Below are 18,118 nucleotides of genomic sequence, written 5' to 3' on the forward strand. Positions count from 1 at the left end.
AGAGACTGTTAAAAACTGAGAACAAATTGAGGGTTGATGGGGGGTGGGAGGGAGGGCAGGGTGGGTGATGGGTATTGAGGAGGGCACCTTTTGGGATGAGCACTGGGTGTTGTATGGAAACCAATTTGACAGTAAATTTCATATATAAAAAAATAAAAAATAAAAAAAATAAAAATAAATAAAAAAAAAAGATATATTGTAACGATTGGATAAAAACCTATAGCTAAAAACCTAAAGCATTTGTTGTTAAAGTAGTGCTTCAAAAGTTCTTAAAAGTTTCTTCTTTTACTTTAAAAAAAAAAAAAAGAGTTCATGTCATAGATGTATATTGAGTTTGGTCAAAATGCATCTATTAAGGTGATCTTAGGATTTTTATCCTAGTTTGGTTAATACGGTATATCACATTGATTAATTTGCAGATACTGAACTTTCCTTGAATTCCTGGAATAAATCCCAGTCAATTGTGCTATATGATCTTTTTAATGTATTGTTGAATTTTATTTGTTAATATTCTGTTAAAGATTTTTTTCATCTAAGTTGATCATGAATATTGGCCTGTAATGGGGTGTGTGTGTGTGTGTGTGTGTGCGCGCGCAGTGTCTTTGCCTAGTTTTGCTATCAGGGTAGTGCTGGCCTCGTGAAATAGTTTGAAAGCATTGCTTTCTTTATAATTTCTTGGAATAGTTTGGGAAAACTAGGTATTAACTTTTCTTCAGATGTTGATTAGAATTCACCTGTAAAGCTGTCTGGTCCTGGACCCTTGGTTTTTGAAAATTTATAAATTACTGACTCACTTTCATTTCCTGTAATGGCCTATTCTGATTTTCTATTTCTTTATGATGCAGAGTTAGAAAGCTGTTCATTTCTTCTAGGTTTTCCAAATTTTTGGCATGTGACTGTTCATAGTAATCTTTTAGGATACTTTATATCTGTAGTATCATTTTATAAACTCTCCTCTTTCATTTCAGGATTTCATGTTCTCTTGTTTTTATTGATGAATCTGGCTTGATATTTATTGATTATCTTTTCAAAGAATGAGCTTTAATCCATTGATCTCTCCTATTTTTTTTCAGTCTGTTTCATTTATTTCCATTCTGACCTTTATTACATCTTTTCTCCTAACTTTAGGCTTTGTTCTTTTTCTCTAGTTTCTTCAGGTATAAAGCTGGATTGTTAATTTGGGATTTTTGTTTGCTTGCTTGCTTACTTGCTATATTACTATAGCAATTACAATTACTCTCTTAGAGTAATATTACTATTACTCTCTTAGAATTGCTTTTGCTGTATCCCACAAATTTAGGAGAGTTGTGTTTCCATTTTCATTTGTCTCATGGTATTTTTATTTCCCCTTTGATTTTGTTTTAATCCATCGGTTGTTTAGTAAAATGTTTAATAAATGTGTTTAGTTTTTTCCAGGTCTTCTTGTAATCGATAACTAGTTTCATACTGTTGTGATTGGAAAAGATGCTTGTTTTGATGTCACTCTTCTTGAAGTTAATGAGACCTATCCTGGAGAATGTTCCATGTGCATCTTTAAAAAAATGGGTGTTCTGGAGTTTTTGAATGAGATGTTCTGTGGATATCTATAATGTGTCATTTAAGGCCACTGTTCCTTATTGGTTTTCTGTCTGGATGTTCTACCCATCAATGAAAGTGTGGAGTATTTAAGTCTCCTACTGTTAGTCTATTACTATCAATTTCCCCCTATGTCTTTAAATATTTGCTTTATGTAGTTAGATGCTTCAATGTTGGGTTGCATGAATAGTACAAACATTATATCCCTTCCTTGGATTCACTCCTTTATCATTATGTGATACCTCCTTTGTCTTTTGTTACAGTTTCTGTTTTAAAGTCTGTTTTGTCTGATATGAGTATTTTATACTATCTTTTTATTTTCATTTGCATGGAATATCTTATTTTCCTTCACTTTCAGCCTGTTTGTCTTTAGATCTGAAGTGAGTTTTTGTAGGCAGCTTAAAAATGGTCTCATTTTTTATCTGTTTTGCCACCCTATGCCTTCTTTTTTCTTAGAAGTGTTTTATTTTAAATGTATTTAATATGAACATGACTATGCAGATTTTCCATTTCATCTTTTGTTGATTTGGTTTTATTTTTCAAAGAATTGATCCATTTCATCTAAGTTTTGAAAATTTCTGGCATACATTTTTATTGTAATATTGATTTGGTACTTTTTAAATGTCTGCAGAATCTTTGGTAAAATCTTATTTTTCATTTCTAACGTTGGTAATTTGTGCTTTCTTTTTTCTCCATTGAAGCACTCCATTTAAATTTGAAGCAATTACTGGTAGGTATGTACTTATTGCTATTTTGTTCATTGCTTTCTGGTTCTTTCTGTGTTTCCTCCATTCCTTTCTTCTTCTTCTCTTCCCTTTTGGTTTATTTTCTTTTTTTAAATTATTATTATTTTTTGGCTTATTTTCTTTACAGTTATATTTGGATTCCTTTCTCTTTTGTGCATCTATTGTAGGTTTTTGGTTTATGGATATCATAAGGTTCATATATATATATATACATACATACACACACACACACACACATATATATATATATATTTTTTTAAGCTGTTAGTTCAAGTTCAAATGCATTCTAAAATACTACTTTTTTGTTCCCCCCATCTGGTTTTGTTTTTTTTTTTTTTTGATGTCTTATTTTACATCTTTTTATCTTGTGTATCGCTTAAATGCTTATTGTAGTTATAGTGGCTTAATCTGTTTTTGTGTTTAACTTTCATACTAGTTCTTTAAGTGACTCTTTAGTACCTTTACTGCCTATTTGCCTTTACTAATGAAATTCTCTCTCTCTCTGTCTCTCTCTCTCTCTCTCTCTCTCTCTCTCACACACACACACACACACACACACAGATAGGACCTACTGTTTTCTCTTTATCATTTCTTGTAAGTCCAGTCTAGTGGTGATTAACTTCTTCAGTTTTTACTAGTCCAGGAAACTCCATATTTCCTCCAATTCTGAATGATAACCTTGTTAGGTAGAGTATCCTTATTGTAAGTTTTTCCTTTTAGCACTCCAACTATATCCTTCCACTCTCTTCTGGCCTACTAAGTTTCTGCTAAAAATCAGCTGATAACCTTATGGGGTTTCTATGTATATGGTTATCCTTCTCTTCCTGATTTAAGATCCTCTTTTTACCTTTAACTTTTGCCATTTTGATTGGCATACTATGTCGTGGTATGAATCTCTTTGGATTCAACTTGTTTGGGACTCTGTGCTTCCTGGACCTGGATGTCTATTTCATTCTCCAGCTTAGGGAAGTTTTTAGCCATTACTTATTCAAATGAGTTTTTCTGCCCATTTCCTTCTCTCTCTTCTTCTGGGATCCTTATAATGTAAATGTTAGTATGCTTAATGTTATCCCATGGCTACCTTAAACTATCCTTATATTTTTTATTTTTTTAATTTGTTTCAGTGTTTGTGTCATTCAGTTTCGGTGATTTTCACTATTCTGTCTTCCAGATTGCTATCCCATTCTTCTGTTGTATATACTCTACTGCTGATTTACTCTAATTTATTTTCCATTTCAGTTTGTATTCTTTGGCTCTGCTTTTTTTATATTTTCTAACTCTTAAAGTTCTCCATTCTTCCATTTTGTTGATCATCATTATAACCATTACTTATCTCTGTTTTATTAAGGTTTTGGGGTAGGGGTTATTTTGTTTTTTCATTTGGGACATAATTCTCAGCTCCTCATTTTGTTTCACTCTTTTTTTTTTTCTATGAAATAGGCAGAATAATCATGTCTCTCAGTCTTAACAGTGTGGGCTTGTGCAGGAGCATCCCCTGTGTAAACTGTGTGCCTGGTGGCTTTGGTAGAATGACTGGCGCTGGAGTAGGCATGGGTCATGAGGTTCTAGGGTGTACTGTGCTGGGGCCACCCTGGTAAGACAGCTGGACCTGGAGTGGGCCTGGGCCAGGAGATCCTGTCACACACAGTGCCTTACAAGATGGCTGAGTCTGGAGTGGGTGTGTGCCAGGGGTCCCTGGTGTATATCATGCCAGGGCAGTCTAGGCCACCTTGGCAGGATGGCTGGGTAAAGCATGGCCTGGAGAAATACTGTGGCGTGCCACTCTGGGGCCCCTTGGCAGGACAGTTGGAGCTGGGGAGGGCACAAACTGGGGGTTGCAGGGTGGGGTGGTTCTTCTAGGGGCAGCTGAAGCTGTTGTGAACTAGGGGCACAGGACTTGCTTGGGGCAGCCCTAGTAAGCTGGCTAGAGCACTTGGACTCTGCTCCCATCAATGCTATTAAGATGGAAGGAGAATGCAAAAAATGGCACTTACCAGCATCTCCAGCCCCAGAAAGCATTTCAGTAGCTCCTTGTCTATTTAGCAGATGATCTAGGATTAGTTAATGCATTTTCTTCACTTATAAACTAGTTGCCTTTTAAATAGCTGGTTTTTGCTGTGCCCTTAGATAGGGAAGTCTGTATGTGGGCCCCTCCATGAGGTTGTTGCATTGGGAATGAGGCTCCTATTGTTACCATGCTCCCATCTTTTTACCCTTCTCCATGTAGTCCCTCTATCATTTGTCATGCAGAAGCTGTTCAATCAGCCCTCACTTTTTCAGGAGGAATTGCTGTATATGTAATTGTAGATTTGGTGTGTCCATGGGAGAAGGTGAGTTCAGGGTCTTCCTATGCTGCCGTTCTGGACCCTCTGTTCAAAGAATTTAGTTTGATGATGGCATTTAAGGTGCTGTGACCGAATGTAGCAAACTTGGGGGTAAAGAGGGATAGAATGATAAAATAATTGAGTTTTTATTACTAAGCAAGAATTGGTAACTTTCATAGAAAGGCAAATAAATGCTTAAATTTTACCCAGCGTGTTCTTTTTCTTGGGGAGGCAGGGGAGGGGAGAAAACATGTTCTCTATAATGAACATTAATGGGCATCACTTAGAAAATTCATATCCGAAAAAAATTTTACTAAAAAAAAACTATGACATTTAAAGGATGATGTTTCAATAGGCTTTTTCCCCTCCCTCGTGACCTATTAAGAGGATACTTAGAAAACATAATAGATTCTTAATAAATGCTGATGAATAAGGTGATATTACGAAGATCCTATCTTGCTGATTCTTTGGCAGAAAAAACAGTTCAAATGAAAAAGAAATGTGAGTTTGGAATGGCATCCACAATGCCGGGTGGACATGTCTGGAAAGACACATGGAATCCTGTCTCTTGTAGTTTGGCTCCAACCAAAATGAAAGAATGCCTAAGAGGAAATTTTATATATCAATGGGAGATTCCACAATCTGCCAGTGGATGGAATATTTCAAAACCAGTATCAGCAGTATGCCACAGTCTAAGCTACTATTTATATCTCTTAAAGAAATTACTTTTATTTCAAGGTAGCAATAAGAAATGCCTCTTCTTCATATTTCTTAATCACAACATACCCAAACTTTTCCAGACAGCCTTCCCTTTCCTTTAAAACAATATGTTTATCTGACTGGAAGGGAGCAAGTATAGAAAAGGTTTATTACATTCCTATCCCTGCAGAATACATGCCTCAGTTTGTATCCAGCATGCTCAGAAAATTGTTAACAGAGCTGAAAATACCATAAGATATTGCCCATTTTCTACAGTTGGGATGATGCTTAAGAGTGTGGATTTTAGATCCTGTTGCCCTGGAAGCAAAATTTGACTTCTCCATGTCCTACCTGGATAATCTGGTGCAATTTACATAACTAGTGTCCCCCTCAGTTTCTTCATCTGTAAAATGCAGATGAAAATAGTACCCACCTGGTAAAATGAAGTATTATATACAATGCATTTAGAATTGTTTGTTACATAGTGAAGTTCTCTTTAGTATAAGCTATCATCACTGTATCATTACATGAAAAGAGAGATGCCAGGAGCAAGGTGATGACTTTGCATCAGTTAGAATTAGGCACAAAAAAAACACATGCTTTTAAGTATTATCATATATAAACTTTGCCTCTTAGGAGCCATGACCTTTGGCATGTTACTTATTGTCAGTGCGTCATTTTCCTCATCGATCAACTCCACATGATACTACCTGGTAGTTATAAATACTAAAAGAGATAATAGTTATAAAATTTTTAACACGTTGCAAGGCACACAGACACATAGAAAGTGCCTAGAAAACTTCAATGCAGTTATCTAACATCCAGGTTGGGGCTAGAATCCAGTGGCTAGAATCTTAGTCCTGGTCTCTATTTACTAAACCAAGGATGCACAAAAAGTAATTCAGAACTCACTAGTAGATCTTAGCACTCTTACCTATAAAACTGTTACTGTCTGCCCATTGTGTCCTGGGTCCTGGCTGTCATCACTGGGGACAGTGCACCTCATGTGGCTCCATTATGGCCTTTCTGGAATGATGCCACTCTTGTGATCTCAAACTTAGAAGGCAAGCTTATCCTCCCATTATAAAATCAGTAGGGCCTTGGCTCCAAGCAGTATGTAGAATTCCCACCAGAAGGGGAGAGTTTTAAATTGTGACCTCCGAACTCCTCCATACCTCAGTTTTGTGGTAATCTTTAAACAATTAAGGGTCTGGTGGTAATCTCTAGCATCACATTCAGTACCAGTGGATCTCTTAGGTTATAGAAAGTACTGAATTACGGAGTTACCTCCCTCTTTGTCTAATCTTTTAAATTGTAGCAAAATGTGTGTTACACATTTTGTTAAAAGTTAAATTTTACAGCATGCTTTGGGCAAGGATATTGAAGTAAATTAGCAGCAGAATGAAGACAATGATACTGCCATTTTCATTCAACTAATGCTCCAGTGTCTTCATTTTCAAACCCCCTGGGTTAAAACTTTAAATGTAGCCCTTTACTTCAAAGATGGCACTTGTTACAAAGCATTAATAATCCTCTTATATATTTTTTCCTCAGAAGTTCTAACTACAAAGCAGCTGGCCCCGATAGTCTGATAAAGGTCTAATTTATGGGATGAAAAATTGAAGGACATCATTTTATTCTGTTCATATTACATTTTCATAGGTTCTAAGATTGGGTAGACTGTTTTCACAAGAATTGGGAGGAAGTTCAAATTCAAGTGCAGATTCTGTCACTAGCTGTATAATCTTGAGCAGGTCATTTCATCTCTTGGTTTTCTATAACATGGTAGTTAAATTGTGTGTGTGTGTGTGTGTGTGTGTGTGTGTGTAGACACAGTAGTTCCCCCCTCACCCCCTTTTATCTATGGTTTCACTTTCCACAGTTGGAGTTACTCACAATCACCTGTGGTCTGGAAGCAGAAGATAATTCTCCTGACATATTGTCAGAAGGTCAGTAGTAGCCAAAGGCCATGTCACAGCACTTACATCATTCGCCTCATTTCATCTCATCATGTAGGCGTTTTATCATCTCAAATCATCACAAGAAAAGAAAAAGGATGAGTGCAGTACAAGATCTTTTGAGAGAGAGAGATCACATTTATCTAACTTTATTCCAGTATATTATAATTATTCTCCTTTTTATTGTTCATCTCTTACTGTGCCTAATTTATAAATTGAACTTTGTCAAAGGAATGTATGTATAGGAAAAAACCTAGTATATATACGGTTCAGTGCTATCTGCAGTTTCAGGCACCCACTGTGGGTCTTGGAATGTATTCTTAATGGATAAGGGGGACATGTGTGTGGAAAGGAGGAGCACGCTTTGAGGTGAATGAATGTATAAATCCAAATAAGTGCTTTGTAAACTATGAAGCCCTTCACAAATGGATAGTAAAACCATTATTATAGATGACATGCTCAATCCCATTCTAAGAATAGGTAAAGGAAATGCAGAAGCAGAGAATATAATTCCAGTCTTAAGGAAACAGAGTATTAGGTTTATTTGGTTTTTGAAATGTATACTTCAATTAGTACTTTCTCTATCCTCAAATAAGCTTAATCTACAGCTCACAAAATGTACAAAAATAATACCTTAAAAATTAACTACATCACACTCCAGTGAAGTTACTTGAATTTTTTCCATCCCCAATTTGCTTTTGCATGGTTCTACAAGGGAGCATGTATAATTTCTTATCTGCGTAGCACTTTTGATTCAAACAGTCTTCAAAGCTATTCTTTCAGTTGAACCAGTAATAAATCAGTCATGATTAACTTATGATAAACACCAAACCTTTTCTTCTGTCTTTATGATCTTTATAATTTTACACTTCTTTGATTTTGGGGATTACCTGTCATCAGCACTGAAGTCAATGGATCTGCCTGAGGCTGGAAAATTTCAACACTAACTTGCTGTGGACTTGGATGAGAATATCAACATTCAGTGGCAAAAACATGGTTATCCCTTGATTGGATCATTGGCCTATTCAGTGAAAGAAATTGAGTACATTGCCAGAGTCATTGACAGACTGGAGGAGATAAACACACCGTCATTGTTATTTCTCTGGGCCAGCATTTCATACCCTTCCCCACTGATGTTTTTATCTGAAAGGCCCTCAATGTCCACCAAGCTGTTCAGCGTCATCTTCTGAGAAGCCCAGACACTATGGTTATCATCAAGGCAGAAAACATCAGGGAGATAAACACCGATGTGGAAAGATTTAGTGATTTTCATGGTTACATCCAGTATCTTGCCATTAAGGACATTTTTCAAGATCTCTATGTGGGCATCATTGATGCCTGATATAACAATTGCATATAGCAAAATAGTGTCCACCCACCTCAATCTGTAGTCAGAAATCAAATTAATATATTGTTAAACTGTATTTGCTAGCTAACATCTCTGAAATTTATTCACTTAATTAAAAACATTTATGAAGTATTCGCTGTCCTGTCAGATGCTGTATTTGGCTCTGCACTCCCAATCAGCATGAAATAATCTACACTATGGCTAATCCATAAACCACCAATTCAACCAAATCAGTTCTTTCTAATTGGGCTTCTACTTAAGAGAAAAAAAATTTTAATGCTCATGAAAGGGACCTACACTTCTTGATAAGAGTCCTGCCACTCTTCACAAATGGGAAGTCAATACTTCTAATGGCAAGAATGTGGAGAAATGGTTAAAATTTCTGATTCATGGACATTCAGTGCAATAAAGTCATAAAATATTTGGAGAAAGTCCCATTTTCTTCTTTCTACCGTGAAAGACCAACTCAAGATGATTGCCAAGTGGCAAGAGAAGTCTTGTGAGGTAATTCACCATGTCCTCACTCCTAGAAGAGCAGAATTCCAAGTGAGGTCCCCTGGATACTAAAATCCTTTGACTTTTCTCTCCTTTTAAGAACTCCCACTGCTAGGAGCTAACCTGATTTGATAGAATTTATCCTCCAGGAATATAGAATAGCAGGTGAAAGCACAGTGCCCTAGCATTCAAGAAGCTGAGCTGCAGTCCTTTTGTCAACAGTAATTTTACAACTTTGGACAACTTCAGCTCTCTGGGCCTATTTCCCAGATAAAGGAGTTGGTCCAAGATTTGTGATTTTCAAACCTTGCTCTGTACAAATCTGGGTGCTATGGATGGTCCTTCAGGTACTGCTTGGAGGAACAGGACTTAGGTGCCTGGTGGGCAGGATACAAGTTCTGCTACGCCATTTCAGCCAGCATATCAGCCATGTTAACCTATATGTGTGCTGGACTTCTGGGAAGGTTTTGATTTGAAAAGGCTCCACTACTTAAAACTGTTTGAAAACCAATAATCAAAACACTGGTTTCTGTAACCTACACATGGAGGTTTAACATTTTAATCTCTCACTTGGATTTTAACAGACCTTCCCAAAACGTAATCATTTAAATCATTTAAAAAGTTAAAATTTAAAATCATTTTAAAAAATGATTGATAGAATTTCAGTTGGAAGGGGAAATATCATTATCATAAAAACAATCTGGCATCATATTCTTCCTTAATTTTTCACTCCAAACCATGCCCACATACTTCTGGGCCTCTGACCTACTCTTGCTACTTCTAGGAAAGAACAATTATAGTAGAAACATCATAAATCTATTTATCCAGTTTCCTCTGGGTAAAGGATAATAAATTTTTACTTATTTGCCCAGGAACAAGGGTTCACAGTTCAGTGCCCAGTACACATTCAGATGGTCAAAAATTTTATCCATCATGCGCCAGGAACTATTCTAGTCTGTAGTGATAAAGTGGTCACAAAGGCAAATGAATTCTCTGCCATGAAAGAATTTACGTTATAAGAATAATGTAGATATAAAATAATTCTGACCTGCTAAAGTAGTATAAACAAAGTATATAATGTTATGTAATGCACAATGATGGCATGATGGTGATGGAGGTGACAAGTAGAGTTAGAGAAGGCCTCTCAGGGGAAAGCACTTCAAGTAAGATCAAAATACTGGAAATGAGGCATCCATGAGAGAAAGTAAGGACAGAAAAAATGACAATTTCAAAACCCAAGAGACATAATGGAGCTGGGTTTATTTAAGGAACAGGGATCATTATGCCTGGAGTATTGGAAATGCAGGAAATATGGAGGGAGAAGTTACAGAGGAAAGCAGGAACCCAATCATGTATGGCCTCTGTAGCCTTTGGCAAGGAGTTTGAATTTTATCCTGATTACAATTGGAAGGCAGTAGAGGGATGGAAAAATAGAAAGAAGGAGCAATAGAGCAAGAAAAGAGAATGTAAGGGAGGGAAGGACTGGTTACCTTAACTCGGGCATCACCATAGACTGTTCCAGTTGCTAAGGTCAGAATGAACAAGAGTTGTGAAACCATGGAAACCTGGAACAGCATGTGTTGTTTTCTATTAATAAAGTGATTTTCCACAATCACTCTTCAAGTGAAGGAAGAATGGAGAAGAGGGCATGTTAAAGGGCAGATTTTTAAAGAGAACACACAGAGGGCTATAATTTTAGAACAGAGACTAAAAATTAGAATGAGACCTAGAGATTTCTTTTAAGAAAAGAAAGAGAAATATGTTTGTAACATATAAATCCTAAGAGAAATGTAAGCTCAGATAGGGCAATACATTCAGAACAGCTCTCAGAAGTTTGCACTTTTGGTTCTTCCAAAAACTGAATCATCATAAACATAGAAGTAACTGTTGCTATGTCTCCTTGACATTAGATGTGGTCATTTCCTGTCTGAGATGATTGCCAAGTATGTACCCAGAAATGCAAGTTGGTCTTCCAACGGGATGAAAAGGTAAAAATGGCACCCAGCCTTTTAGATAGAATGAATTGTTACACATGGAAAACTACTCCTGAAAGAAACAAAGAGGTGAATATTTCCAAGGGAAACCATTATCAAGGGGCAAGGGTGTTAAAGAATATACTGAGAAGAAACTGAGAAGGTAAGCATTTTTAATTACATATGGTAATTAATATGGTACTCTTAGAGTAGAGGGAGGGAATCCAAGGAAAGAGCAACTTGGAAGGGAGCCTCCCATGGCTGAGGGTCAGACCTTGTTGGTGAAAGTAACAGAGATTGTTGGTTTTCCCAGACCACAGTTCATGGGCTGTTGCTAGGCAAGCAGAAAACACCTTCTGTATGTTTTCTGGGTACAGGTGATGGTGGGCAGGGTGCAGGTGAGTGGCAAGCAGAGGCATGGGCATGCAGAGCAGGTGGGGATCTGGAACACAGGGAAACTGTGCAGGAGACCTGCAGAAGTAATCAGTGCCCAGACAAGGAGGAGGTCTTTGGAGAGAGGAAGCTTTGTGGCATCATTTTCTGTGTAGGAAAGGCCAGGGTAGATTATCACTAGTTCAGAACAAGTCTGCAAGGCAATCAAATGATGGATAGGTTCTGGGAGCAAGCCTGGGGAAGAGCTCCACCAGATGGTCCCACACCCAAAACACCAACCCACTGCGTAGCCACTGGAAATAGCAGGATAGCACCTTCCTCCTCTAATGTCTTTCCAGTGCCCTCTCTTGAGAAAGCTAAACAATGTGCTCATTGTACAGGAGGCATGCTTGAGAGAATTCTGTCCATTATTGCAGAGAGTATATTGAAGGGAATGTTTGGACATGAGAGAAAATAAATTGATAACTGTTACAGTCTTTAGTGTATTCCTTTTTTTCCTTAGGAAAGAAGACCATGCTCTAATAATACTTCGCATCTTTAAAAAAATGAACAAAAATTTTAAAATCTATATATATAAATATATACATGTATTTGTATGTGTATATCCATCCCTGAAATTACATTTCTCTTCAGTTACCATCACACATCTCTCCTCTTTGAACAAAGCCTGCTTCAAAATGTGATTGTTTATTCACTGTCCTCATGACTCATACTCTCTGTTACAACACATTCCATGTTGGCTTATGTTCTACACTGCTCGTCTTAAGGTCACCTTTGTGCTGTCAAATATAATGGCCACTTGTCTGTGTTCATACCATTGAAACTCTTGGTAGCATTCAAGTTGAATATACCTTCTTTATTCAGACCCTCGCTTTCCTTTGTGTAACATGATTTTCTGTGTTTTCTGCCTGCCTGCCTAGAGACTTTTTCCCCCTCTCGTTTGCCCATTCCACCTCTACTACTTGGCCTCTAAATTTGGAATACCCTGGAGTTCCATCCCCTTCACTGCTTTTCCCTATCTACACTTTCATTCTGGGTAATATCCACTCTGTGGTTTACATACTGCCTAAAATTTCAATGACTTCTAAATATTCGTCTCCAACTCTGATCTCTTGATTGAGTTTAGGAATTGCATAACCAGTTGCCTACTTAACTCTATTATCTAGGAAGCATCTCAAACTCACCATGATCAAAGTAGAATTATTGATTTATATCCCAAAACACATTTGTCCGAGTCTTCTCCAATTCACAAAATGTTAGCAAGACTCATATAATAGTCAGAAGCTATTCTTTATTCATCCATTTCTCTCACCTCAAAATCCTGTCATATTTTTTTAAATGTAGATAATCTATCTCTTCTCTATTTTCATTGCTATCATCCTGGCTCAGGCCACCTCTCTCCTGGAGTTAGGCAACAACTGGTCTTTCTCCTTATAATCTTGAAACTTCTTCAAGGCATTCTCTACACAGCAGTCAGATTGATTTTTTGAAACTGTAAATTGTGTTATTTCACTCCCTTAGATAAAATCTTTCAATGGATTCTAAATCCAGCCGCAGGGCAAGTGTCTCCTAAGAGATAATTTTTCCTGACCACACAAACTAGATGTAGGTCCCTCCGTCTATCGGTTATATTATCATGTTCCCTTTTTATGTGACTATCACTATCTAAGATGATCTTATTAAGTTAGGTTTATATGTGATTTTTACCTGTTCTACTCAATGCTAGATTCTAAGCTCCCTGACTATAAAGGCCTTGTGTTGCTCACTAGATGTTTTGTCCACAGCATCTAGAAAACACCCAGACTATATTGGTTCAATCTGTATGTGTTGAATAAAATAAAAACTCCTTTTACATTTGTCAGGGAGGAAGCTGGATGCCACAGTGACTAATAGTCACTTATTAGCTAATAGCTAATAATTATACAGCTATTTATAGAATGGCATGTTATAAAGACATGTTCTCTTTCAGGAGGATATATCTAGATATTCCAGAAAGACTCCAAGATCCATCAAGTCTGCAAAAGCCCATGAGATGTGTATTATGAAATACTGTCAGGTTGTGAGTCAGAAATTTCAAATTTAGGAACAAAGGTTGTATTTTTCATGACTACCTATTGGTGACTGAAGCTTTAAAAGAGAAAGAAAAATATGAACATATGTTAACAGTTGTACCTTTGTGTTTGCCAGGAAAGATTTGCTCTTTTGGAACATGAACAATGATAATGCTCCAAGTGTCTCCTGGAAAGGGTTTGGCACACTTAGGAAAATAAGGAAGAATAAGATTTGGTCTCTGCCAGAAAGTATATGTAATCCAACTAAAGAGGTAAACTTGTATGGAAATAACTAAGAAATGAAACCAAGGATCTGCCAGCATAGCCTAAACTTCTATATCTCACACTAAATTAGCCTCTAAAAGTATCTCTTAAATGGGTTTCCCACTTCCAGAACTAGGTAAGGATCATATTAAATATATGTTCCTGCCTTAAACCCATCGTCCAAACTGTTCCTTTTTAATGGAAAGAAATTCCTTCATAGCATTCTCTAATTAAAGAGAACCATCAAACTCAGATCTATATAGGCATACTCAACCACTCCTTTCCTGTGCACTCATAGCACTATTTTCATATGGCTGTGATGTTATATATTAGAAATAATTCTGTATGTGTCTGATAACATAGATAACACTGAAACTAAATTATATATTTCATGAGAGCAGGGAATATACCTTTATCATTTATAAACAATGCCTGACCTTTGGTGCTCAGAGACCATGCTTGGATTCCTAGTTATTTCCAAGTTTTCAACTGAGGGCATGCAATACATGTTTGGGACTAAATGAATGAATGCATGAATGAATGAACAACACTTATGACTCATGTGAGGAATAGAACAAAGTTTCAGATAAAGCTTCCCTAAACAAAGAATTAATGGTAGGAAATAGGACTCCCTCTCTTAGCTGCCTTCATCTGTATTGCCTCTTGTACTGCACATCTGTTGTTTCTTTCCTGACCAGTACTCCTCCTTCTAGTAACAGAGCCCCTGTTTTCCTAGAGAACTGCATTTACTCCACTTTATATCATACCAGTGGAACTCTCAAACATGTGGTTCTCCCTCTTTTTGAATCCTACTCATCCATCAAAGCACTCTACCACTGCATAAGTGATTGGTCCCAATTGAGTCCATCAGAGTTCTTATTTGTGTTTTTTTCTGTGACACATAAATTCTGGAAGGATGTGGGCCCCTCTCATTGTGAAAGTTGAACACTGAAGCCCATGTGTGGCTTAAGCTTCTTGGGACTACAGTGTGAAATGAATCAGTCTGAGAATGGATTTAAAGAAAGAGAGGACAGGAGAGCCTAGAGGCTTAGAGAACTTGCTTACCTTATTTGAACCCCTGGATGACTCATTAAGTTCCCTTTTTTCTTTTTCCTTTAGCTGTCATGGAAACTACTAGCATGAGTTGGAAACTACAATTGAAAGAGTCCTGGATAGTGTGTTCCTGTAAGATCAACTTGCCTCTGGAGAGCAATAATAAAAGACTGCAGATGCAGTTGTTCAGGTCATTACAAACTCTAGGAAATTAACAGAATTAAACAGGCCGAGGATCTATGATTGATACCAAAGAGAATTTTCTGGATACCCTGATGGAAAACAGTTGAAATAATAGTATTTCTATCTTTTGCTATGAATCTTCTTAAGATAAAGTGGACACACAGAGTTTGTATGGAGACTGAATGATTTTATTTCACATGTTTCTCCTCAGTGAAAGAAACAGATTAAAGGAACTACCAAAAACCCTAAGAAGTTTGTACTCTTAATATCCCATCTTACTGATCACTAAATTCTGCCTACAGAGTAGAAAGTTAAGAACCTGTCCAAGATTCTCAACCCAGTCTAGGAGAAACTTTTATCAGATATTATACAAACAGGATCTAGTGATAAAAGATAAACAAGTGACTCACAATATAAAGAGATAACAAGATACTAACAGAAAGTAGGAAGCTGACAATAAATAAGAAAAACTGTCGAACTTACTCAAAATGGTGGACTTGGCACATGCTGTAGCCTTCCCTCTAAAATAAGTCCACAGAAATGTCTGGAAGGAGATTTATAAAACTTCCTTACCATGCCAGAAAACAAGAAGAATTTCTTTCAACAGAGTGTGAGAAAATCCAAAGACTGAAATCAAAAGAGAGGAGATTAAACTAGAAAACTACAGTCCAAAATGAATTCAGGACTGGATTGCCACAAAAGTTTCATATACTTGGCTCAGGAGAGAGCCCTGAGAAGATTGTAGTCTATTAAGTGTGCAATAGCATTATATCTAAAAAATAATGTTTAAACCTTAGCTTAAAAATAATTTATTGCTGGGGCACCTGGGTGGCTCAGTCGGTTAAGCACCCAACTTTGACTCAGGTCATGATCTCACAGTTTGTGAGTTTAAGCCCCATATCAGGCTCTCTGCTGTCAGTACTGAGCCTGCTTCAGATCCTGTGTCCCCCTCTCTCTCTGCCCCTCATCTGCTCTCTCTGTCTCAAAAATAAACATTTAAAAAATAATCTATTGGTAATTTTTCAATGTATCATAATCATTGCTCATAGATCACCATAACAAATATGTTTGAAATAGTGCAAGAATTAGCAAAATGTGACTGACACAATGTGAGCAAATGCTGTTGAAAAAAATGGCATCAATAGATCGTTCAATGCAGGGTTGCCACAAACTTTCAATGTTGTTGTAAAACAAAACAACAAAAATGCAGTATCTGCAAAGCACGATTAAGTGAAACAGAATAAAATAAGGTATGTCTATACAGGGAAGCTACTAGTAGATCTTACATTCAAAGATGAATACGTAACCAAAATTACCAATCATTTGAAAAAGGTGAATACTTGAAAGAAAAGACATCAAGCACAACACAGAGAAGAGATTTGCACATTCAGGAAACAGTATAATTCATTTCTGGAGTGACCTGAGAAGATGTTGCAGCCATGCTTAAAGTTAGCTAGATGTTTGCTAAACTAAACATAAGATAGATGAAATAAAAAAAACTTGAGGGACACACTGAAAATCGAAATGAAAACCATACACTGGTAAGGTGAAATATTAACTCAGTAATTCCTCCAGAATATAGAATACAAGGAAAATGAGATCAAAATTGTGAAAGGAAAGTTAGTAGATATTAGTTCTCAGATGTAAAGGGTCATGAGCCATTAAAACTACCAAGAAAGATAAGATAAAAGATTTGCATAAATTTCATAAAACCAAGGATGAAGAGAAAATTTTAAAAAGTTCCAGAAGGATATTAACATTGATATCTGATATCTCATCAGTCACATTAGATGCGAGAAGAAAATAGAACAGCATCTTCAAAGATACAAGACAAATATTTTTCATCTTTTCATCCTATACCAGATAGACTTAACTATTTGTGGATGCAAAGCAAAAACCTATTCAGTGTTGTGTTGGCCCTTTCCGAAAGCGCTAAAAAATTTACAAGAGGAGAAATCAATTTAGTAGATAGGAGTAGATTTTTAGAAGTAATATCGGTTAGAGAAGCCAGTTACAAAACAATATTGCTATAATTGAGAACTATTATATGTAAAACTTAAGCATAAATATTAGTACAGGTGGTAATGACAGTAGTGGACAATAATTGCTGAGCTTAAACTAAGTACAAAACACTGTTCTAAATACCGTGTAAGTATTCATTTAATCTTCCTAACAATCCTGTCAGCTATATACCTATAAACCGATAATCCTGAGGCACAGAAAAGTTGAATAACTTGCCATTTGTCACAGAGCTAGTAGGTGATAGAGCCAGGATGTGAACCTAAAAATAACATTGAGATTCCAGATGATATTAAATGTATACTGAATTATGTCCCCCCACCAATTCATGTTGAATTCATGAATTCATGTTGAAGTCCCAAGCTCCAGGACTTCAGAATATAACCGTATTTGGAAATAATGTCTTTAAAGAGGTTATTAAGTTACAGTCAGGCACTTTGGGTAGGACCCTAATCCAGTAGCTCTGCTCCCTCATAGGAAAAGGAAGAGACACCAGGGAGGCACATGCACAGAAGAAAGACCATGTGAGGACACAGCAAGAAGGTGACAATCTGCAAGCCAAGGATAGGGGCCTCAGAAGATCTTGGACTTGGAGCCGCCAGAACTGTGAGAAAATAAATTTCTGTTGCTTACCCTGCTCAGTATGTAGCATTTTGTTATGGAAGTTCCAGCAAACTAATACTGGTTTGAGTGCTAACAATATAGCAATAGGAAATTTTTATGTGCTATCTAGATGCATCTTTTAAAGTATAAATTTAAGCCTATCGGGTTTTTTTAATTAAGAACAGCTCATAAAGAAGTATCTAATTTTAAGCCAGAAGAGGAAAAAATCTAACAAAGGAAATACATAAATGTTTTAAAGGAAACAAAGAAACCAAGCAAGACTTGGAAATTGGGTTTACAAAATAATGTAGAAATAAGTCTGTAGTGATCATATTATATATAAAAGAGTAAAATTCCTAGTTAAAAGACAGTTCAGGTTAGGGGGCCTGGGTGGCTCAGTTGGTTAAGCATCTGACTTCGGCTCAGGTCATGAT

General features: G+C 36.7%; 1 protein-coding gene and 1 long non-coding RNA gene across 2 annotated transcripts in view; both read left to right on the plus strand.

The window, feature by feature from the left end:
• The window catches only part of NXPE4 (neurexophilin and PC-esterase domain family member 4), a 28,662-nt gene extending 19,495 nt beyond the window's left edge, over positions 1–9,167 (plus strand). Inside the window, 5 exon segments of the mRNA XM_049641157.1 lie at positions 2,277–2,305; positions 5,120–5,266; positions 5,269–5,325; positions 8,203–8,364; positions 8,367–9,167. Coding sequence (XP_049497114.1) covers positions 2,277–2,305; positions 5,120–5,266; positions 5,269–5,325; positions 8,203–8,364; positions 8,367–8,734 — 763 coding nt within the window. The 3' untranslated portion in view covers positions 8,735–9,167.
• A 994-nt stretch (positions 9,168–10,161) lies between these two features.
• Positions 10,162–17,917, plus strand: LOC125909559 (uncharacterized). The gene is made up of 4 exons (XR_007453722.1): positions 10,162–11,281; positions 13,699–13,834; positions 14,946–15,069; positions 17,559–17,917. It is a non-coding gene; the product is annotated as an uncharacterized LOC125909559 (long non-coding RNA).
• Positions 17,918–18,118: the final 201 nt, after the last annotated feature.

This window comes from Panthera uncia, chromosome D1 (assembly GCF_023721935.1).
Source record: "Panthera uncia isolate 11264 chromosome D1, Puncia_PCG_1.0, whole genome shotgun sequence".
Classification (NCBI taxonomy): Eukaryota; Metazoa; Chordata; class Mammalia; order Carnivora; family Felidae; genus Panthera; species Panthera uncia.